General features: G+C 35.2%; 1 protein-coding gene across 2 annotated transcripts in view; it reads left to right on the top strand.

The window, feature by feature from the left end:
• Positions 1-23,514, top strand: part of LOC149780566 (short transient receptor potential channel 4-associated protein-like) — a 59,800-nt gene that overhangs the window by 24,328 nt on the left and 11,958 nt on the right. The window contains exons 10-22 of one of the 2 annotated variants that reach the window (XM_089937607.1): positions 51-173; positions 3,323-3,456; positions 5,615-5,694; positions 6,321-6,381; positions 8,813-8,871; positions 10,542-10,597; positions 10,994-11,039; positions 12,171-12,254; positions 14,163-14,253; positions 16,186-16,326; positions 17,072-17,186; positions 18,537-18,640; positions 21,217-21,365. In XM_089937607.1, the coding sequence (XP_089793733.1) occupies positions 51-173; positions 3,323-3,456; positions 5,615-5,694; positions 6,321-6,381; positions 8,813-8,871; positions 10,542-10,597; positions 10,994-11,039; positions 12,171-12,254; positions 14,163-14,253; positions 16,186-16,326; positions 17,072-17,186; positions 18,537-18,640; positions 21,217-21,365 (1,243 nt within the window). Of the gene's footprint in view, positions 1-32; positions 174-3,322; positions 3,457-5,614; positions 5,695-6,320; positions 6,382-8,812; positions 8,872-10,541; positions 10,598-10,993; positions 11,040-12,170; positions 12,255-14,162; positions 14,254-16,185; positions 16,327-17,071; positions 17,187-18,536; positions 18,641-21,216; positions 21,366-23,514 lie in introns of both variants that reach the window. The other variant, XM_089937606.1, reaches the window with a different exon arrangement.

The following is a 23,514-nucleotide window of genomic DNA, read 5'->3' as shown; positions in this document are numbered from 1 at the left end:
ACAGTTGCCATTCCTATAATTTTTTTCCAAAGATTGGGTTGTTCTTGCAGACACACCCCGTTTCCGTGGTATGGTCAGTGAGTTAGACTGTTGGATGGAGTGGATTGAGAATCAGATGGCAGAGGAATTGTATGACGTGCCACAGATGGACGAGTTTGATGACTTTGTTGGAGGTAAGTTTTGTGTGATGTGGTTTATTATCTATCCATGTACAAGACACACCCAATTGCAGACAGTGTCACAGGTTTATGGTCACAAAATGTGCTGGGATGTATGCTGTTTGAAATCAGAAGATGGTTATTAAAAAAATGTAGATACTGATTGATAAGTGATTTCTGCAACAGCAGATCTGGGTCTGTTTTGTTCAGAGTGGAATATACATTATGGACAAGTTGATACAATGCTGCATGAATTTCATACATTAAATGCTTGGGGGCCCCGAGTGGCCGAGTGGTCTAAAGCGCTTTCCGTTATGGATCACTGCCATCTCACCTCTGTCTGTGCCGGTTCGAGTCTCAGATTCAGCCAATGTGGGTATGTGAGAAAGCTTGCAAGTATCTTCTTGTGGGTCAGTGGTTCTTTCCAGGGTTTTCCCAGGTTCTTCCTCCACCATTAATTCTGGCCGCCATGTATAGCCTATCGTGTGCTGAAAAATGGCGTTAAACCCCACAACAACAACAACAACATTAAATACTTAGTAGAATAAATCATGTAAAATGTGGAAAACAATTATAGGTCAGTAAAAACTGTTAATGAGTTATGGCAACAACAAAATTAAAAATTAAAGTTGTACTTTTTTTGTCTTCCTTCCTCATAGCACATAAAGCAAGGTTGATTTTGCAAAGTAATTCAGGGGAAAACTCCTCTTTTTACCTCTGCTAGTCGTAGACTTGAAGGGCTTACATGATAGTCAACTGGAGGGTTGCCGTGAAACGTGATGCATAACATTCATCCTAAGATAAGGCTGGTCCTCAATGAAACTGGTACCACCTTCACATCCAGTATGGCTGCCACAGTAGCGATATTGATTACTACTACTGATCAGAAAGTCATATTGATGATGGGACTTTCAGCAGAAGATTTATTACAATACTTAGTTTACCCTAAATGTAAATGGTACCAATTAGACATCCAGTACATTATTGCCATATTGAAAATTAGGTTATTGTTATTCATCCTGAATGGATAGTCGTATCAGAATGAATTTTTCGCAGAAATTCTTGTGATATCTAGTAGGTCCTAAATGATTTAGTGCCATTCTGACCACCCTGGCATCCAACTTGTAAATCTTAATATTGTTACACCTCTTGAATGGTAAATAGCATTGACATGTTGTTTACAACAGAAGACTTCTTATGATATCTATATGAAACTGATGCCACTTTGATATTGTACATCTAACAAATTTTATGAGACTTGTCGTGTATAGAAAATCTTGTCAACATGGTGGTTGCACTGGGAGACGTTTTATGGTGTCTAGTTATCTTGAATGAAAATTGCAGTTTTGACATTCAATATCTCTGCCTCAGTGGCCATCTTCATAAGCTTGTTTCTACTCCTCCCACATGGAAAGTCATATGTTGAATTTTCACCAGAAGACTTTAAATGCAATATACTTTGTCCTGTATGTGAACAGTACTGATCAGTATGGCAGTCATCTTGAAAGTTTTGTATTTGCTGTCAACATAGGGCTTTCACCAACACACTTCTTCTGGTATCTAGTTGGTCCTAAATGAAAATGATGGCACACATACAACCATTAAGGCTGCCACCATGAAAATATTTCACTCATGTCGCTAATTCTCTGGAATGGATGGTTATATTGGCATGGGTGTTCACCAAGAGTCTTTCAGTGGCATCTGGTTTGTCTTTGATGGAAATAGTGCCAATCATGCAACAATAACTGATTTGAAAATCTTATTGCTCAAGAAGGTCGGAGGTGGTTTCAGCGCTGCTGTTAAAAATAAGAAAAAAGTTTTTTTGTAATTTTTTTTTTACAGAAAGTATTTTTTTTAGGGATTCTGTTGTTGTAACTGTTTTTAAAAGTTGTATTTTCATCTCAGGAACACCCTATCTTATATTTCAATGCAGAGGCCTTGCAGGTACCTTTTTTCACACATATCTCCCTGATCATAATAGATACTCATAGATTCGAAAACAAAAATTTGGACAAAAAGAGGAAGAAATTACTGAAAATCTCCCAGAAGCTATTTAGAAATTTCCTTATGTACTGTTCATATTTTTGGAAAAATCTCCCTGATAAGAAGAGCAAATATCTCAAAAGGCTGTTTTAGAATGATCACATTTATAGAATATTTGTTTCATCTATCCTTTATAGATAATACGTTCATATTTTCAAACTGAAATTACATTTTGGCCGGATTGCAGAGTAATTTGGACTTGTGGGTTTAAATGTTTGATATCAACACTCGGGTTAGAGTTTGCATATAGGACATTTTCTTTGTTCGTATAATTTAAATGTGTCATATGGAGTATTTAATCTTTTCATTGAAAATTAGGTCACTGTGACATTTTTCACAGTCCATTAGTTTTGATTAACTTTTGCATTTGGCACATTTTTTTGGCTACTATAAACTGTTGAATCATATAATGTGTACATCTGCATCATGATAAGTACTTGTGACAACTGGGTCACTGTTACCTACATTTCATTGTTCATTAGTTCTGGTTAACTTTTGTGTTTACATTCTTTTCTCAGACATTACTTGTAGTCCTATGTATTTTTAGATTTGTGATGTATAGCACTATACCATGCAGTCAAGATTAGACCACTGTAAACTATATTTGACAGTCCATTAACTTTAATCCTTGCAGTAGTTTATTAAGTAATCAGGCAGAAAACAAAATAATTACTTGAAAACCCTAAGCCCTGTCTGAATTTCTTCATTAAATTCCTTCAATATCCAAGAGATTCCCTCCCTTTTTTCAGATTGGAGGGGAGGGGGTCTCTCTAAGTCTTCAGTTTTAGAAATAGTCCCAGATTTTCTTAGGCTCTAATGCCTGTGGAACCACATAACACAGTATGTTGTGTCATTTTATTTTTCAGCAAAACCTTTGTTTGACAATGAAAATAAAATACACATGTCCTTAAGGATATTCTTGGGGGAAACACTTTGTATCCCGGAAAATGTTTTGAAGTCTCTGCATCCATTATGTCTGGTAGTCAGATACATGTTTGTCATATACACTCCTGTTTGCTATTTTCTTCTTCTATGATGTATAGTCCTTGATATGATTACACCCAACCTGACACCTTTTCCCTTGATCTCGACTAAATTGCATATTAAATTACCTGTTTCAGGAATCACAATTCCCACCATAGCTGGCGCTCCCATGGTAGTACAGCAGGGACTTAAAATTACAGAACAGCTTATTCAAAAGGTGGAGGTTGTTTATGTTCTAGGGCTCTTTCTACTGGGAAAACACAGGAAAAAGGTCAGTGAATATCTCTGAGTGTTAAAGAACATGCTAATATAAACAAAAGAGCACAGCATTCATTTCATAATCAGTCTTTGACTTTAGTACAAAGCTTAGTAGAGCTTTGTAGATAAATCATAAGACATTCCTGATACTGCAAGTGTACTAGCTATATGAACTGACCAGAAAACTATATGCTACTCGAGTACCATTGATGACCAGAGGAAGGAATACTAGAAGCTTACTTGTAAACATATTTATTATTTCTTTTAGTTTGTTAGATTTTTTTCCTTTAAGATTTGATTTTGATGTGGATCCTCACTTAGCTCTCACTGACTTCATTCATTAGCGCTTCACTCGATGAAGTTGATGAGCTATTTAAAGCTGTCTTTTCGTCACCAATTTTGTTTCCACAAGATTACATCAGTGTGGTGTGCAGCTTTGTTTTGATGTTGCCTAAAAAGAGCTTGATTTGCAATCATATAATTCATCTTTTTTTTAGAGTTATAGCCCCTAATTACCTGACACCAGACTGGTTTCTGTAGCTTCCTTTTACCAGTAATTGTTGGATTTCAACCAAATTTTTAATGCAACCTTACAATGATGAAATCTTGTGAATTTCTGGCATTCCACGTCATTTACAGGAGGTTTGTGTATGTAACTAATTACCTATCACTTTGACCCTCTTATTTTACCAAGATATTCTGGTTTCCAAGTAAATTTGGCTTGCTGGTTTATGTTGATGAGAATTTGGGTGGGTTTGAGTTCCAGCATTCCAATTAAATTATAACTTGTATTCCATCATTCTGACTTTTCTTTCCACAACTTTATGTTTCAAAGGAAGGTTGGGTTTCAGCCAAATTTAGACCACAACTTTATGTCAATAAAGCCTTGAAGGAGTTTAGTTTCCAGTGTTCCACCACATTATTTGCAAGAGATATGAGTCCTCATTGTCTACACTTTTACACTTGGCTTTATGCAGCGTATGTTTGCTAAGATGTATTGGATTTCAGCTAAATAAAATTTGTAATGCAACCTCATGAGACGTGTGAGTTTGACTTCCAGTATTCCAAGTCATTAGGTAGGAGAGTTGTGGCCAGGCATGGAGTTGATTAAAGGTGCTTGATTACAATTACGATTATAGGTTACTTGGTACTGATGATTATGGTTACAGGTTATTTGATACTGATATTATGATTACAGGTTATTTGGTTCTGATGGGTATGATTACAGGTTATTTGGTACTGATGATTATGATTACAGGTTATTTGGTACTAATGATTATGATTACAGGTTATTTGGTACTAATGATTATGATTACAGGTTATTTGGTACTAATGATTATGATTACAGGTTATTTGGTACTAATGATTATGATTACACTTTGTATTTGCTTGTTATCTTTTTTGTTTTTGTTTGTAATCATTTGCAATCATGATTACATTTATGTAATTACACTGCCAATGAAGGACGATCATGATCATAAAGCCTCCAAATTCAATTATTATGATTACAGCTTGATTAGGATTACAATTATAATTGGCCCCATGTTTGGTTGTGGCTTCTGGATGCTTAGTTTGATTTCCCAACTCAAATTCCTCAAAGTCCCGCTAAGCAAGTATATATGCTAGTTGCTAAAATCTCTTTCAGAAATCAAATTTAGGAGATCTTCATGCTGACTATGCCCACCATTTCCTTCTTCTTCATTTTATGGCAATGGCATTTTGATACATGATACCTAAGTTGTTAACACTCTGATTGGTGCATTGTCTGTAGTTAAGAACATTCTCAAACAAAAGATAATGCTTAAACCTGACTTGATGATGTGACAGATTAGTGTGGAAACAAATTATTTCATTATTTGGCACAAATTGTGAGTTTTGTGTAGCGTTTTTTTTATTTACTAGGCAGTGATCCATGATTCTTGTAGGTTCATTGTTGGTTGTGCTATGACAAACATAAAATGAATTAACATTGTAATCTCAAACCACAGGAAATTAATTATTCCCAGTATTTATTAGAAAACACTGAAAGGATAAAGGGGATATAAATGTATGTTAAACTTCATTATGTTTTTGATTGTTTAGGGCAGATGTGTTTATTATTGGCTCAGTGTGTTTAATAATAGCACATACAATGTTCTGGAGATTCATTTATAATAACTTAATTTTTACAGGTACAAAGAAAATTAGCAGAGTTAAAGTTAGCTCCAGGATTAAGTGATTTGTTTGATCAATTTATCTGGAAGTGCCAAGTGTAAGTACAAATTATCTATAGGGAAATAAGATAAATATATTTCTTTATGCAAGAGAAATATCAATATAGTTTACTTTGATGGTTTCAAGGCATTAATAATACAGAACAATAACATCAGCCTCAAAATGCTGTGACAGTTGGAGGACATAGTATTCTGAATGTATGTGTGCTTTATCCTGGTATCAGATGCTGTTTAAGATCTACATTTTGTTATTTAATGCAGTCAGTAAAACTGTTGGCTAAGGGATGTAGAATAAACCTGGTGTGCCCTCCTATATATTCTAAGAGATACATTCTTGGGCAAGGCACTTTACTCCAATTACCACAACTAAATAACTTGTGTTTTTGTTTCACAAAACATCAAATCAAACCATTCTTTTAAATTATCAGCATCACTCCAGTAACTTGTTCAGTCCTGGCATGAAGTGTTCTTTTGCTTGCAGCCTTAAAGAACTCTAAACAAACAAAAGGCTAGAGCCTCTTTTTTTTGTTGTTGAAGTTTTGCTTATGAATTTTGAGAAAATACCCTTTGTATTAGAAAGAAGATCAGGTGTATGATGAAGAATTTGTTTTGTTTCTCTTTCTGATGACTAAATAAAATTCTGAATTTGTATATCTCTTTTCAGTGGTAGATACAGCAGTCGACACAGGTTAAGAGGGCACAATGCAGCTTGTGAATGTAGTCCTGTTAGTATTCTCTTACATTATTTTGATTTAAGGGTTTTATTTGTAAATATTTGCATCCTTTTTTGACTGGGCCCTGTGTAAATTGGACTTGGCCATAAATGTTCACGTACTTTGAAACCTTTAAATAATGCTCTTGTATTTGCCACTCAACTCCTGTGTAAATTGGTTTTCTTTACCATCATGGTCTCCATAGAGCATACATAATTAAAGTTAACCTTAGGAAATTACCTACCTTAAAGTTAACTTGAAGGAATTACCTCCCTTAAAGTTAACTTGAAGGAATTGCCTCCCTTAACCTTAACCTGAAGGAATTACCTCCCATAAAGTAAATCTTAAGGAATTACCTCCCTACTTACATCCATAATTTGACATTCAGCATCCTCACTTGCATAAGTGCAATCATACCTACTGTAATTTATTTGTTATTGAAGAAAAACTGCATAAGGCATTCTGTACAATTTATTAAATACAATATATCAATACAGCTTGAAGGGGAGTAAAGACTGCACTGAGAATATTTTTCCCATGGAACATAAACCCTTGTTGAATGTATAACATAAACCAGTTGTTGGTGTGAATCAGTTCTAATCCAGTGTGGAATATCTGATTACTTTTTACTGTCAAGTGATATTACAAAGCTAATTAACCGCTCCGGTGGCCTAGTGGTTAGAGCGTCCGCCTCGGATGCGGGAGGTCGTGGGTTTGATCCCTGGCCGAGTCATACCAGAGACTTAAAAAATGGTACTAACAGCTGCCTTGCTTGGCGTTCAGCATTAAGAGGTTAGTGTTAGGACTGGTCGGCCTGGTGTCAGTATAATGTGACTGGGTGGGACATCATGCTACATGTCTGCAGCATGATGCCCCAGTGCTAGACATCACTATAAACTGCCACATTGCAGACATCGTAGCAATATGACTGAAAAATTGTTAAAGCTACGTTAAAAATAACAATCACATCACATCACAAAGCTAATTAGATTAAGCCTTACACTACACCTACAAAAGCCTCTTGTTCTATTTGGAATATATGCTAAATAGTTTTAATTTTTATTCCCCATCTATAAGAATGTCAAGGGCACATAGTGTTAATTGTTTCTACTAGATCATTTCTTGGGCATCCATGCTCTATAAGCAAATTTCTAGTTTAGTTTTGGAGGGAAAAAAGTACAGGTTCAGACTTGCTTTACATGTTAAAACAGGTTTGTTATGTCAGTTATCAAACTGAACCAAATACACACAATCATCTTTGAAAGTGCCACACCATCACCCCCATCCTGTGTAAGGAGGGGTGGGATTAAGATTGAAGGCAGTTGATGTAATTTCCTTCTTAAAGGATTTATTTACCATTAAAATATTCTTTTGAAATATGCAATGAAGCCATTTTTGATTCTTTGATGTGTATGGTAAAGTAGGCTGGCTCAGGTTAAGTTACAGCTGGAATGACATGTTCTGAGTAACAAACCCAAGCCAAAAATAAAGTGTAAACATGACGTCACTCGTGTTTATTGGAAACATTTTTTGAACAGGTACTTGTTGCATTAGTTTTGCATATATCATATATGAAAGGTGGGGGGAAGGAGCTTTTAAGAAGGTCATTTAACCTCAAGTGTTTATTCTTAATCTGAAATAGATATAGATATATAAGACTAGTACAATTACTTCATGATTTAAAAAAGATAGGGTTGATGCCATTGCTGTTGACAACAAGCTAGGGAAAGTCTGACATCAAAACAGACATTCACATGACACAGGAAGTAGGAAACATCATACAGGAATAATTCCTTAATCAAAGCATCAACTGTATTGTCAAGAACTACAATATACCATGATCAAGGAATTGAATAAGTTGCTCTTATTCGTGATGGGTTTATTTTTATTTCCAGCCACATTTTCATGTATTGGGTAATCTTGTCATGATAAATAGTGACAGCATTTATTTGTGAAGAAATTAAATGAAAACAATGCTTTCCTTTAACAACTGTTTGCCAAAAGGAGATTATTGAATGGTTGTGCTTTGAATATTTTATCAATGGGGATCAGGTATGGCTGATTGGTCAGAAGTGCTTGCCTTTACAGATGACTGCCATCTCACCTGTCTGCGTAGGTTTGAGGCAAATGCAGGTATGTGAGAAAGCTTTCCAGTAGTAGCTATTTATGGATATCTTGTGCACAGTCTGAAATGTCAAGTTATCAAACAGTCATTTGATAGTTTTGAACACATTTGAAAGACATGTCCATCAAACATGGTGATATTTAGGTTCCTTACAATATATGGGTTACTTCCCTTTTAATATTCCTTGTTGATCACTGTATGCATTCCTTTTCATTGAAATAACCATATTTTCAGTTTAGACATTTTGTAATACTTAATTATAACTTTGTTCACATTTTACATTGTGTATTTCATTGATTTCTTTTCTGATTTTATCAGGAGGTTGCCTTAAAGATTCAATTCCTCAGATTAGTGCATAGTTTCTGTGATCATTCAGAGTAAGTATTGATGTTGTTACATTACAATTTAGAGCATATTAAAGAGCAACTGCAAATTATTGACAGAAGTAAGACATCTCATTTTGATTTTATTTTTAAAAAAATCACTTTCGTAAGTTCCATTTTGGTGTTGTAATGTTGCCTAATACCATATTGAAAGAAATCTTTTTTTAAATTATACATACTTCACATGTAGTAACAGCATGAATGCTGCAATAATTGTCCTTTGAAGTAATTATGCAGATCAAGCTATGACAGTTGAAAGCTGTGATATGTTTTTCTCGCTTCCATTAGAACAAAGATAATTGTAACAATTCTGATCTAATATCAATTACTGTATGATCCCAGGATCAAGTCGGATCCAGTTCATGGTTAATTATTGGAAAAGCTAATTAACTTTTTAATTTTAATAAAATTTACATTGTAAATTATTTTATGCAAGCCTACAGACCATGGCAGTTAACATATGACTGCTCTCACCTTCATATGACCTGTTAATACTTTACTATTTGTTGGCATCATATAGCCACTGCTGTGTGGATGTTGAGTAAAACACTACTACATTATACTTCGTATGACCACTCCTTCAAATTTAATATCAACATTGTGGCTAAGAATGGAAAAACCTAATTAACTGGTCCTTCATAGTGTTGAGTGAACCATGTCAGCACAGTTGGTAGAACATTAGATTTGCAATCCAGCAATCATGGGTTTGATACCTGCCATGGCCTGTCAAGGTTGGATGCCTCAGTGTGTCTTTGGGACGGACATTTGGCTTCCATTTGCTTGGCATGATGTAACCAAAAATGTGCTAAAATTGTCATTTAAACCAGCAAAACAAACAAAACAGTCATAAATGGGTAGTTTGGTACAATGCATCTTATACTCAAGATAGCTGTTGTCTCTTTTAAAGGGATGAATATGCAAATATTATCTTTTGTCAGTTGTAGATTTTGTAAACCTTCACACACAGTTGTACATAAATTCTAACATATTTCAGCATGAATGATACTTGTCAATTATGAGTAATACTGTAGTTTTTTGTTCAAATTGTCCTCTCTCCAGGGCACACCAGGAATTTAATTTGTTAGTGGTTGTTTGATTTTTATAGAACTAAATTTTTCATCCTGATGTAAAGAGTTAAAAACATTATTTTAAAAAAAAGAATTTGTAATTGTTTCCCACTTACAATGGTAGATTAGTTAAAGCAGGAGGGAAAATGTATCATTTTAGAACTGAAAAATCATTCCAGCAACATATGAATGTTAGTTTCAGTATTCACATTATTAACTAAATGACCGGGGCCCCGAGTGGTCTAACACGCTCTCCGTTACAGATCACTGCCATCTCACCTCTGTCTGCATGGGTTCGAGTCTCGGATTCAGCCAATGTGGATATGTGAGAAAGCTTGCCAGTGGCTTGTCGTGGGTCAGTGGTTCTTTCTGGGGTTTTCTCGGGTTCTTCCTCCACCATTAATACTGGCCGCCATGTATAGCCTATCGTGTGCTAAAAAATGGCGTTATACCTTACAACAACAACAACAACTAAATGATCTCAGTTTGAGGGTTTGGCAAAATATTAACAGTGTGAGCCCCCAGAGAAGAACATATAGTATTTTCAATGCATTTAGGCAGGGGCAAGAAGAAAGCTAAATTGTCATCTTTTTTCAGCTACAAACATCTGCTTTTGTCAAAGAACGAGCTCAATGAAGTGAAGAGAATAAATTGTAAGTAGTTTAATTTGGTATGCGCTTTCTTATTGTATGTTTGTAAGTAAATATTTAAGACAGTTGTGTGTTGTAGAAATGTTAATTGACTGCCTTTTGATTTGCATTTCATCTCACTTGTGTTGGGTAATACTTAACATGTATCCCATTCTGGTACAGTGATGGGAATCATTCTAATTTAAACGGATTCATCATCCTTATTTACCTTGTATTACACCATTACATTCATTTCTGTCAGATTGAAATTTGAGTTGAGATATAATTTTATGTTGGTCATTTGCAACTTGCTCATTGGTATACCTTGATAACAGAAATGTTTAACTTATTCCAGCTGGATATTTGACTATTAGTTCTCTAGAGTTTGAAGATTCATTAGTATTTGTTCTTGATTTTCAGCAAAGGCAGGAAGTCTTGCCTTACCAAACTTAGACTCAGTCAACAAGTGAGTGGACCTTTATATTTTTATCCCTTAGGAAGTAAGGATTTTAGACATGAATGTTGGACTATCTGCATAAACGCTCAAAGCTGTACATTTCTCCAATTTTCATGTCTTTTCTGTATAAAAAGAAATTCAACAGACTAATGTTCTGTGGATCTCGGTATATATTTCAAGAAAATATTCTTCTCTGCAGTTAAATGACAGTTAATTCACATTATTTTGATGAACAAGTTGCCAGGTTTTTCAAGATGTTTTAAAATTTTGCTTACCCTATATAATTGTTCAGGAGAGGAGTCCGTTTGCAAAGTGCAGAGACCAAGATCAGCTGTTGCATGATGTATGGGCAGATCTGGGTCTGTGTAGTTTGTTAGGAGTAGTGTGCGTGTGATTTGGATTTTTAACGTAGCTTCAACAATTTTTCAGTCGTATCCCTAAGAAGTCTGCGGTGTGGCAGTTTATATTGATGTCAAGCACTGGGACATCATGCCACAGACATGTAGCATGATGTCCCCACCCAGTCACATTATCCTGACATCAGGCTGACCAGTCCTAACACTAACCCCTTAATGCTGAGCACAAAGCGCCACCAGAGCAGTGTTAGGAGTGATAAGTAGAACAAACATAGACCCTGATCTACAACCACATGGTCTGTGTTTCATTTGGACTAGACCTATAAATAAGCAAGTGTATATGGTAAATTTTATATGCATCTTTCTTGCCACATGACACACAGTTGTGTATTCCATTTATTGATGAGTAAAATAGAAGGATATCAGATTATTCTGGTTCAGGGATTCAGTGAAATAAAGATGTATTTCACAGGTGTGATTTACAAATTAATGTTTAATATAAAGTTATTTGAAATGAGGATTGACATAATTTCTTTGTGAATATTTGAAAACTTTTTCTCTTGAAATTACATCTGCTTTGAGTACAGTTTGATTAAACTACTGTCTGAAATAAGCAGTTCATTGATGATCTTTTGTCACTTGTTAACGTGCCTGGTTGTTGTAAATACACTGAAACCTGTCTGGCCAAAAGATCATTGTCATGACTGGCTTCTAACATGCATCATGCAAGTAGCAGAAGACATACAACCAAACTAGATCAAATGTGTTCCTCCTATAATTGCAGGACCCTCATGTGTAGAGGAAGCAAGGGGCTTCTGACAAAGATTGTGGAGGTGATGAAAAAAGAACCAACAACATCAACTTTCAGGTGAGAACAGGATGTGTTATCAGTTTAATAAGGCATTGTAAGTGTAGGGAAGTCCTCAGCCATGGAGGGGTGACCAGTGGTGATATTATGATGAGTAGTGTTGTTCCAATTATTGATTATAATTGATCATCAGTTGGTTGAGCAAACCAATAAGATAGTCAATATGTGAATCCATAATTGATTGTGTATGAAGGGAGACTACTTCTTTTTAGTTGCTTGCAAAACACAAAGGTTAGTAAAACTGCCTTGTAAATGGTAAGCTAAATAGGGCTTCCAATCCACTAAAGTTGATCTGAATTATTTTATTCCCTTCACAACTTACAAATATAAAACCATATCATCCATAGGTGCAAACTTTCATAATTAGGAACATACAGTCATAATTACATGATTAAGCTGCTAAGTTGTTGAGTTAATAAATTTAAACACATTTTGATGATTTGTTTTAATTAAAAATGTAAAATCCTTGGTAGTATTTGTAAATAATGACATACAAGAAAACCATGTCCTTCTATACTTTAAATTATAGACACATCACATATGAATGAAAGGATTTTGGAGGATGGCAGCAGTATTTCAGTTATATAAGACTGATAAGCCATAAAAAAATTGCTTTCATTTAACAGTTGTAGAACAAAAGTAGCACACAATAGAAAAAATGTAATATTTTGGACTGTTGAGCAAGGATATAATTGTGTAACAAACAAATAATTTGTGCTCTTGCTAACCAATTATAATCAATTATCAGTTGGTTAAATGGAACTAATTATTGATTATGAAATTCTGACCGATTCCCATCACTAATCATGAGCCTAAGATGTATTAAATATTGCTTCTTTTGATAACATTGTTGCAGTAATTTTGCAGTGTTTGCAATATGAATACATGTACCAAGGTCAGGGTTAGAGCTTGTGGAAAAATTCCATTGTTTTTGTCTACTGACTAATGTCTTTTGACTGTTGCTATTATATCTAACAAAAATGACAGACTGAAATGTATCAGTGCTAAGGACAAAGCTGATTATAGTAAACAGGCTGCTCATAGACTGAGCAAATCACAATCAGTATGTGTTTTTTTTCTGATTGTGTATACTCAAATACCCGAACAGTACATACCTACTGAAAGGTGAACCTTGATTCAAGGGCATATCCTGCATATGTTCAAGGAAAGTGATGCCTTTTTTGTTGTTGTTTAGTACAACTATGTCCATCCTATGAGAAACAAGTTTTTTATGTGAACTCCACTTTAGAAATGCATTTTGTATAATCAATTTTGGCCATATTTTTCAAGGATTTAGTATTTTTGTTCCTTTATCTTTTATTATATAAACATATTTACAGAATTTTAGCATATTTACCTTTTTTCTTTTACTTTATGGTTTATGTTCATTTGGAAAATTTTATCTTACGGGCTGTGCCAGTAAAATATACGTGGGATCTAGGCAAGGCACTTTTAATGTACAATTGTCACCCATAGAGTAAAACATGTGCCTTCTCAGGGTACCACGTATGTTTAAATGGAATAGCCCCTAGTTCCTGGTTTCATTAAATGCTAATACATGCATGCTTTGACTCTAACACATTACCCAATATATTAAGAACTTCACATTTTTTACTCTTTACAACTTTTTAGAGAATATTGTTTATCATTTATCTTGGTGGACTACATGTTAACATTTTTTTTTTTTTAAGTGTTAGCTGTCGATCTTGATATCTTGCTAAAGTAATTTGGCTTAAATTTGTCACATTTTCAGAACTTACGTAGCACTTGGTTTGGCAGAGTTACAATCGATGCATTTTCGCTTAGGTTGTTCTGGTTTTATACAAGAGCTGTATATGTTTCTGCTTTGGGTCTTATAGATTATTAGGTAGTTCAAAGCATAATGTGCACATCTGTGTATATTTCTAGGTTCTGGCTGGCCAGAGCCGTTGAAAGCTATCTCCGGGGTAGCACATCCTACTGTGATCAGATTTTCCTCATGAGGAGGGGATTATTACAGGTTTGTACACTGTAGATTTTGTGTGGGATGTACTGTATGTACTCGCTTACAGGTCAGGTTCAACTGCAGACAGCATAGTCCCTCATCTGCAGTTGCATAATGCAACATCAGATCAGGTTCTGTTTTTTTGTTGGATTGATTGCTCATAACAAACTGCATGGACCGGATCTTCCTGCATGTGATTCAATAACAGATCTCGACTTGTGAGTATATATAGTGCCTAACACCATTGGTATAATGCACAATATCATCATCTTCACGCAAAACATCATTGGGGGGGGGGGGAAGAGTCCTGTATAAAAATGATATTTAAAAGTGTAAGAAATATATCAAATCGAATCAAAAATGCCATGACAGTATCTGAGGAAATGTATGAAATAAGAAAAGATTGGTCTAATTAAAAAAGTAAGTTTTAATTACAGTCCTGATGTAGGTATACATTAGTGTGAGAGGTTATAATTTGCATTTGTCACACAAACATTTTGATTTTTCAGAATTCAGATCTCAGACTTAACACATCAGGGTTTGCAATGCAAATAGTCATGGTTTTTGAAGGAAGAGTTTTTAAATATAATTTGATTCAAGGATTGTGAATGTCATTTACATTTTTTCTTTTCACCCTTTTATTCAGAGAAAACATGTGCCTTTTTAAGAGGCATTACTTGTTATATTCAGTAGATGGATTTAGCTGTTGAAAACAATAAGTGCATGGAAAATCATTTTTTTGAAGTAGTTGTGCAAGTCTGGTTTAATTAACAGTTCCTGAAGCTGTATCTACTGTCACCAAAAGTCCATAATTGTTTGTTCTTCATAAATTCCTCTGGACCATAATGTAACTACAACTGGAGTGCCAAACTTGCTAAACCATGTGGATGAGAGTCTCACTGTCTCAACCACAAAGCATAGATGTAACATAGAGATAGCATAATCATCTACATTAAATTTCATCATTTTGTTCTATTCTCTGACACTTTTATATGTTCAGTCATGAAACTTGATGGGTATATTCATCTTATTCATCTTGGAGAATGCTACTTTCCACAGGCAAAAGTGATTCACAGTGACCTGACTTCACAGTCCACTGGTTATATTAAGTTTTTTCACTTAGTTTTGAATCACAGTGACCTGACTTCACAGTCCACTGGTTATGTTAAGTTTTTTCACTTAGTTTTGAATCACAGTGACCTGACTTCACAGTCCACTGGTTATATTAAGTTTTTTCACTTAGTTTTGAATCACAGTGACCTGACTTCAGAGTCCACTAATTACATTATGGTTTTGCACATAGTTCTGTTTCTCAGATACTGTTGTATGTTCAGTCATGGAACTTCATGGGTATATTCATCCTGGAGGATACTAATCACCACATGTAAGTCACAGTGGCCTACTTTTCACACTTAGATGATTACATTAAGTCTGTGCATTAGCTAATTATCGACTACACTAGCATGAACAGTCATGAAATATCATGCAAGAATTCATTGTGGGCAATACTCACTGTGGGCAAAAGTTGGTTTCTTACTCAAGCAACATAGCAGGAGTTTGGATTATGCCCCGATAGAGCAGGTTGGATGTATATTCTGCAGAATTCTTGTTTTCCAACATGTAAGAAGTTTACAGAATGTAACAGCTGCAGATCAAGATCATTTTAAATTTACTATCATCAAAGTATTTTTCTCTGATAAGGGAAATTATTATAATTACTAGCAGCTTGGCACTAAGAATTAAGAGATTAGTGTTAGGACTGGTTGGCCTAGTGTCAGGATAATGTGATTGGGTGGAACATGATGCTACATGTCTGCAGCATGATTTTCCAGCTCGACATCACTTGTAAATTGCCACACTGCAGATATCCTAGTATTATTTCTGTTTTTGTTTTTTAAAGCTACATCTAAAAAATCTAAATGACAATTGTTTTTTCTTTGTTTTCAGCATGTAGCCACAAATATTGTTGAACATGAAATTAGACATAAAGAAATCCTGCAGAGCAGTTTTGATCTCTTGGGAGAGCTCATCAAATTCAACATTGAAGCATTCAAAACATTTGATTCCATCTTCACAACACCGCAAAAGGTAAAGCTGGGAATAAGTAGATCTGGGTCTCTGCAGTTTGTAAAAAAAAATAACCAGTAGAACAAGCAACATAGACCGAGATCTGCTGTGTATTGATGAAGAGGACATTGTCCAGATTGAAGATTTTTGGATAGCTTATTTCTTTCCATTTTATACAAAAATTCTTTGGCCCTCACAAGTTGTGTATTTCTGTAGTACTTAAATAAAGAGCTTCATCCTTCCTTTGACCGCTCCGGCAGCCTAGTGGTTAGAGCTTCCACCTTGGATATGGAAGGTCGTGGGTTTGATCCCTGGCTGAGTCATACCAAAGACTTACAAACGTTATATTAGCAGCTGCCTCGCTTGGCACTCAGCATTAAGAGGTTAGTGTTAGGACTGGTGGGCCTAGTGTCAGGATAATGTGACTGGGCGGGACATCATGCTACATGTTTTGTGGCATGATGCCCCAGTAATAAGCATCACTTTAAGCTGCCACACTGTAGACATCGTTTCGATATGACTGAAAAATTGTTGAAGCTATGTTAAAAATCCGGTGGAAGAAGAGTGCATCTCCATCTTTAGAGCCACATTATGAAAGTTTAGGAAATAAAGAGATGTCAGGCAACAAGACCTTTAAAATATAATACTTATCCAGACATAATGGGAAATTCTGTTACTCATTGCACTGAATTTATTTACATTTTGCCACACTTTTTAATCATGGAAGAGCACCTGTTAAACAGAATATCCTTTTGTCTTTTTTCAGTTTGAAAAGTTCATCAGCACAGTCAATAGGAATCTAGTAGATTCAAACATGTTCATTCGTAGTCTAGTCCTGTCCTTAGAGCATTTCCAAACAGAATTGGATGAATTTGATCTGCGTAAGTGAAATATTTACATTTGTATGTAAATTAGCATGTCAAGATATTAATTATAAGCATGTTTGCACTTATTCATAATTATTCTTGTCTTTTTCAGGGGACATGATTTGAGGATATTTAGTGCAACCTTTGTCCAGCTGTGCATCAATTTAATCTAGTTTTATTTAGGTCAGCTGCTAGGCACAGTAATTGGTCATTCATTTTCCAGAAACTCCTTTCTAGTTCCATAATTGAGGATAGGTCCCATGTGGTCAAATGGTCTCAGACTTTTGCCTTGACAGATAAATTGGGCCTTATGCCTCTCTGTGTATGAGTTTTAGTCTCAGCTCAACCGGCATGGGTACTTGAGGAAGTTTGCCAATAGCTTCCCATGGGTTGGTGGTTCCTCACTATGTCTTCCCAGGTTATTCATCACAATAAACTGGCCGCTCTATTTTCATGTAGTGAAGAGTGACATTAAACCCCACAAAACCATGCAGTCCACCCTCAAATGTTCATATTTGTGAAGGAGCTGAGTTATTTTGGCCTTGAAAAGATGGGCATTCTTTGTAAATGGACATAATTCATTTTAATTCTACAAGGAAATGATTATACCCAGTGATTACCTCTCTTGATATTTGACAGCTTCACTGTAGCATTGTTTCAATACACAGTGCTTATAATTGCTTAAATATGTTTGATCAGAATGTTCATTTAAGATATAAAGAAAGTTCAGATAACACACACACACACACACACACACACACACATATATATATATATATATATATATATATATATATATATATATATATATATATATATATAATATTAGTATTTGCATGTGACCATAAATGTAATTTGATATCAGTATCTCACTTTTTGTGTTCATCCTGTTTCTACATTTTTTCCCTAACTGCCAGACCTTCAGTATTCTCAATACTTTGATAAATTCAAGTAATTACTTTGTCAAGAGAAATGTTTATCCATGTATGTTACACACAGCACTGCAAACATGATCAACACTGATGTTCCATTGCACAGTATGCTGGTAGATCAGCAAAAAGCACTTCACATAATGATCTTAAATAGATTATTGTAGACTGATCACAAGAAATGTGTGCAATTGAATTTGATTAATTTCAGAATACAAACATAAGTCTAGCTACAGTATACAAAACCTAGTTGATAAAAACGTCTTGCAATCTTTACACTGCATGCAGTCATCATGTTCAAATATTGGCTATACACTTCTGTGATGATATCCACTGATATGTCTTGCAGATCATTATTTTGGTGACATGTTTAAAGAGAGAACTAATTCGTGTGTTATGGTTGTTTAATTGAATATTCTTTCTGTTGATTTTGCAGAGAAACAAGGAAGTAAACTGTTGAATTACATCGCAGACTTTAGCCAGCAGCTAGACTACCTCTACAGACTAATCACAATCATTGATGTACACAACCTTACACAGGTAGGTCACTGGGAAGATGACATTGATGAAGATGACCAAGAACGCTGCAGACCTATATTTGCATTTGTGTATAATGCACTTGCAGATTAGGCTGTACTTTGTTTCCATCGAATACATTACCCAGTCATATTAACATTAATTAATAAAACTGCTACAACTCAAATCCTTCTCCCTGAAAGAAAAAAAAAGTATGGCTTGTATAGATAAAGGGAAATAACTCTTACAAATTACCTCCCCTGAGCCGCGCTATGCGGGTCACCAGTATACTGGATGCTTACCAGTTTAAAATTTCATTTCAGACTAATGACAGCAGTTAAGCTGCCCGAGTCTATTCAGTTTTTCAAAACAGCCATCAGCATTGTGATTTAGACATGTCGTCCATGTTGCTTAAATCCACCAGTGAATTTCTTGAATTGTATAGTAGGCACTGCACGTCATTCATTCATTTGTTTGATAGCTGTCTTATACAGTGTCAGCAGTATGTTGCAAAGGTGAGTATTATCCGAGATCTCAATTAACACCTTGAGGGCATGTAGAATAAGTCAATGAGCAAGTCATCAGACTGCCCAGAATCCCACAAGGGGCAAATTTCTAATCAAGTTCCTACTATTTCTATTTTGCTTCCATCATATTAGAGTAAATTTTATCCTTTTCTGAGAATATAATCATATTACTTAAGAAGGGTGACTATGGTAGAGGTCACATATTCTTGCATTTTCTCTTTTTTGTGAGTGTTGTCTCCCTTTACCTGAGCTATTGATGGAATGGCAAATTTGTCATCTTTTCAGGAGGATGGGAGTTTAGAGGCTGCGACGTTTAGTTTTCCCATTTGATTTTGGTACCTATTCTCAGAAACACAAGTTGCTCAAAAAAATTCTTTTTGTATTTTTAAATTTTAAGTAATTTGAACAGAGAACAGACTAAATGAGAGCATATTTGTTTATTATGCAAATTGACTTTTAAAAAAAAGTTTGTAATGCATTCAGATTTTTAGTTTTTGGTGTGTACGAAAGACACTATCAAATTTTAAAAAGGCATTTCCAGATTGGGGAGTAAAGTACCCAGTTCTTATCTAAAACTCATAATGATAGACCCAGATATATTGGTATATTATGCATTGTCCGACATTTCAGACTTTGCTGTTTTGTTTACATCATGTGGGAGCATATAATGTACTCGGAGATATTTCAAAAGGAGCCTCAGGTGACTTAAAGGGAAAAATGATATAAATAATATACATGGTTCATACAAGTTCTTAGAAACCTCGAGTGCTTGAATTCTAAGATGGCAAAGTTTGTGGATTTAAAGTTTGAAAATGACATGTTACATAAAAGGTGCTTGAATGTCCTTGATTTTTTAAAGGAAGGTCAGATGTCACTTGTCATTTTTCTCAAGCTGTGGTAGTCGTTTGATTATTTGCATTAACTGAACTAGAACAATGCTGTATTTTAAGCAAAGTGTGTTGCTTAATGTGCAGGATAATTACTCCATAATTTGAGTTTTAAAAGTTTGAAAAAACAAATTTATACTGTCTGATGTTTTGTCATGATTCAAGTCCTTGACAATGATTTTACATGTCTTGGAAAGTCTGTTAAATGTCTTTGAATTGGATACCTTAAAGCTGTACAGGCCCTTAATGTAACAAAATACTTGTATGAAAATGCAGGAGAGACAAGAAAAGTTCTAACTGTGCTATATGGTGTGTTGATGACAGGTCTGATGTTGGTGTACTGTGGTTTTTAGGGTGGAGGAAACCAGAGCACCAGGAGGCATAACAGCTGAGTACTTTTTACCAGACTGTTTTGTAGTTTGTGATATTGTATTTTTAATGTAGCTTTAACAATTTTCCAGTCATGTTGCTGTTATGTCTGCTGTGTGGCAGTTTATGGTGATGTCTAGCACTGGGACATCATGCCACAGACATGTAGCATGATGTCCCACCCAGTCACATTATCCTGAAACCAGGCCCACCAGTCCTAACACTAACCTCTTAATGCTGAGCAGCTAGCAAGGCAGCTGTTAGTGCCATTTTTATAAGTCTTTGTTATTACTCTGTGGGGGTTTGAACCCGTAACCTCCTACATCCGAGGCAGATGCTCTAACCACTAGGCCACTGGAGCGGTCTGTTTTGTAGTTGCATTAACTTGGTTGATAGAGCATCAGGCTTGCAATCCAAGGTTTGTTACCAGCCAAAGTTTGCATTTTTTGCTGTCTCCTTTAGAAATGCATTTAAGCCCTGCTTCAAGCAAAATTTGTCCAATAATATGTTAAAGGTGCTGTTAAAGACCAATCACACTTCTTGATGATGCTTGAGTCTTTTAGTGGACATTTATATATTTGAGGCTGTTTAAATGGTAATGCACTGTTACTGTTGCAGATGGAGGAGAGGGATATATGCAGTGTCAGAATCATCATTAAAGTTTTCATATTCTTTAATGCAAATTGTTGATAACAATGAATATTATGACATCATGATGGGATCTGATATTTTTAATTTTGACATTCAACCAAGCAAAGATTATGCTTTACATGTAAATGCATTAGAATTCCAGTTTATGTTTTATGAACTTTTTCAGGAGAATGTCAGCTGTTTGAACACAACTCTAGTGTTTCTGATGTTTGCCAACAGGAAGAACAAGCTGCCATTGTACCTACAGGCCTTGAAAGATGACAAAGAAGTTATGTTAGATGTCAGTGGATCTGCCTCTTTTATGTCAAATTTCAGGTACTAGTTCTTTTCTTAAGCATCCTGACATAACCTGGTGTATACTCATAAGTCAGCCTGTGTTTAGCATATAAAACAAACACACTGACATAACCTGATACACACTCTTGTTGGTCAACTTATGTTTAGCATATATAACAAACACTGACATAACCTGATACACACTCTTGTTGGTCAACTTATGTTTAGCATATATAACAAACACTGACATAACCTGATACACACTCTTGTTGGTCAACTTATGTTTAGCATATATAACAAACACTGACATAACCCGATACACACTCTTGTTGGTCAACTTATGTTTAGCATATATAACAAACACACTGACATAACCTGATACACACTTTTGTTGGTCAACTTATGTTTAACATATATATCAAGCACACTGACATAACCTGAGGTTTGTAATGCATAACACCTAAACTTAATGCATTTCGGAGAACATCTTTACAAGCATCGGTACTGGAGACAGCTTACTGTTTGTTGCCTACAACTCTATGGTTAGAGTGAGATGGATTGTATCATGAGGGCTACCATTCCAGAAAGGATATATGAAATAACTAAACCTTCTTGCAAAGTTTTGATTTCTCTCAACCCTTTGTCCAAAATGGAATCATCTGTTAGTTTTGATGGTTCAATAAGACACCTTTCAAACCACTGTCTAGAGAATTCATGACTGCCTTTGTTTAAACCTGCTTCCTTGTCCTTGGTACAACAGGCTGAATCGATGCTTTCTTTAGGCTGGACCCTTTTGTCATGTTTACAGTAGAATTCAAAAGGATGCACAGAAACCTTGACGATGTGGCATGTTATATGTGCATTAAAGGCACACTAAAAATAGCACCTTGTATTGCATCTGTTCCACAACTGTTAGACAAGTCCACCAAATCATGGAGATGCTCAAGTTTGGTAAATTTATTCTTGATGAAGATTAACATGTCCTGCTTCGGTAAGAGCTTTAAGCAAGCAAATTGTAAAGAATTGAAGAATATTTTACATCTTTACACCGAATGCATAGGTCAATGAAGGTGTTTAGAGGTTTGCAGTGAAAGGAAACGATTGAGGTAAAATTAATGATAACAGTGACGACATCACAGCAACATCTGATATCATGAATAGGATTGATAGTTCATAAAATTGCAGAGGGGAATGGAATAATCATATTGTTAATATCTTTAATAGTTTTTTACTTGAAAATGACCAAGTTAAAATATGTGATCTCATTTTGTTTATAGCTGCAAAAATTTTAATGAAAATACCCAAGAAAGAGCTATGCATAGGCACTGTTATTTCAGTTCTGAAGTATCTAAAAATTCCAATATTGAATAAGAATTAATAATAATTGAGCAGTGAATTATTATCAACAAGAACTACTAATGTAAATTTACTAAAGTAATTTAAAGAAAGATGGTGGAAATGTAATAGGTCATAGTAAAGAATAAGATAATAGAGACCCCTGAAAGCAAAATGGGCGTTTAAGTTCAACTTAGGAGTCTCTTAGGGACCTTTTATTTTTTGTAGATGGAGAAAACTGCGGAGTCACTGAGATACGTTTCTTGTATGTTGGCATGAAATATCTACAGTTCTTGCAGTTATTTTGTTTCACTCAAGATGGCTTCTGCTGTCACTGTCATGTACAAGTTCCTACTCATGAGAATCAGTCTTTTGTCATGAAATTGCTACCTTCTTTTGAAATCTTGTCCACAGGCATCAGCAGGACTGCATTAGGGCTCTGAAATGGTACCTAAAGAGAATTGAGCCAATCATGAGAGGGAAATACTGCTCTTTCTTACCCCTCAGAGAACGAAGAAATAATATTCCTGCTTAACCTTTATTGTCCTAGATGCAGTCCCGTATGTGTATTTCTCACAACCATACATGAACTATGTGCTAACCCATGCCTGTATTTCACACAACCATGCATAAATTATTTGTTAACCCATGCCTGTATCTCACAAAACCATACATACGCTGTGTGCTAACTCGTGTTTGTATTTCACACAAAACTGGAAGCTGCTTAACATGCTTGAAGTAACAGGAGACAGGGTCAGCTCCAGGGTAATAGGTTAACTCCCTCCTCTTACCCATTCTCCAAAATGCATGCAACATTTTTAAAGAAAAAAACAAAGAAATGGAAAAAATGGGA

Source organism: Sinohyriopsis cumingii, chromosome 16 (assembly GCF_028554795.1).
Source record: "Sinohyriopsis cumingii isolate HCF-2022 chromosome 16, ASM2855479v2, whole genome shotgun sequence".
In the NCBI taxonomy this organism is placed as follows: Eukaryota; Metazoa; Mollusca; class Bivalvia; order Unionida; family Unionidae; genus Sinohyriopsis; species Sinohyriopsis cumingii.
The sequence above is the reverse complement of the archived record's forward strand: the minus strand, read 5'-3'. Positions and strand labels throughout refer to the sequence as shown.